The sequence below is a fragment of the Penaeus monodon genome, chromosome 28 (assembly GCF_015228065.2).
Source record: "Penaeus monodon isolate SGIC_2016 chromosome 28, NSTDA_Pmon_1, whole genome shotgun sequence".
Lineage (NCBI taxonomy): Eukaryota > Metazoa > Arthropoda > Malacostraca > Decapoda > Penaeidae > Penaeus > Penaeus monodon.
The window spans coordinates 15792174-15792586 of NC_051413.1; the positions used below are offsets into that span (position 1 = coordinate 15792174).

At 50.1% G+C, this 413-nt stretch overlaps 1 protein-coding gene across 1 annotated transcript in view; it reads left to right on the forward strand.

The window, feature by feature from the left end:
- Positions 1 to 201: 201 nt before the first annotated feature.
- The window catches only part of LOC119591379 (60S ribosomal protein L7a-like), a gene marked incomplete in the record, with an annotated part of 5700 nt that continues 5488 nt past the window's right edge, over positions 202 to 413 (forward strand). The window contains 1 exon segment of the mRNA XM_037940121.1: positions 202 to 327. Within this exon segment, the coding sequence (XP_037796049.1) occupies positions 310 to 327 (18 nt within the window).

The window sequence follows — 413 nt, forward strand, 5'->3', positions numbered from 1 at the left end:
GGTTCACAGCGTTGACATTCATTAGACATGGGGGATGAAAATTGTTTCATAAGATGTTGTTAGTGAGTGAGCATAGAGCTAAATACACTGTAAAGACGGTAAGATAAATAAGAGGGGCGAATGGGAAGGGAAGGCAGAGTTTGAGAGCACAAAAGAGGAGCGGGCGTTGGTGTGGATGTGGACGCGTTGTAGTAGCCCGGCGAGGCTGCGAGGGCCTTTCACGTGTGTCCCGCGAGCAAAGCGGTGGACTTTCTCACGAGTGATCAATTCCTCCAGAACCTGGTGTTCTGAGGTTTGTAGGCCAGCAGCATGGTCAATAAGAAAATGGTGAGTTGAGGAATTAGCGATGGCAGGTGTGATTTTTGTCGCTTAGTGGTGAAATGGTGGGGAATCGCAGCCTCGCACGCGGGGAA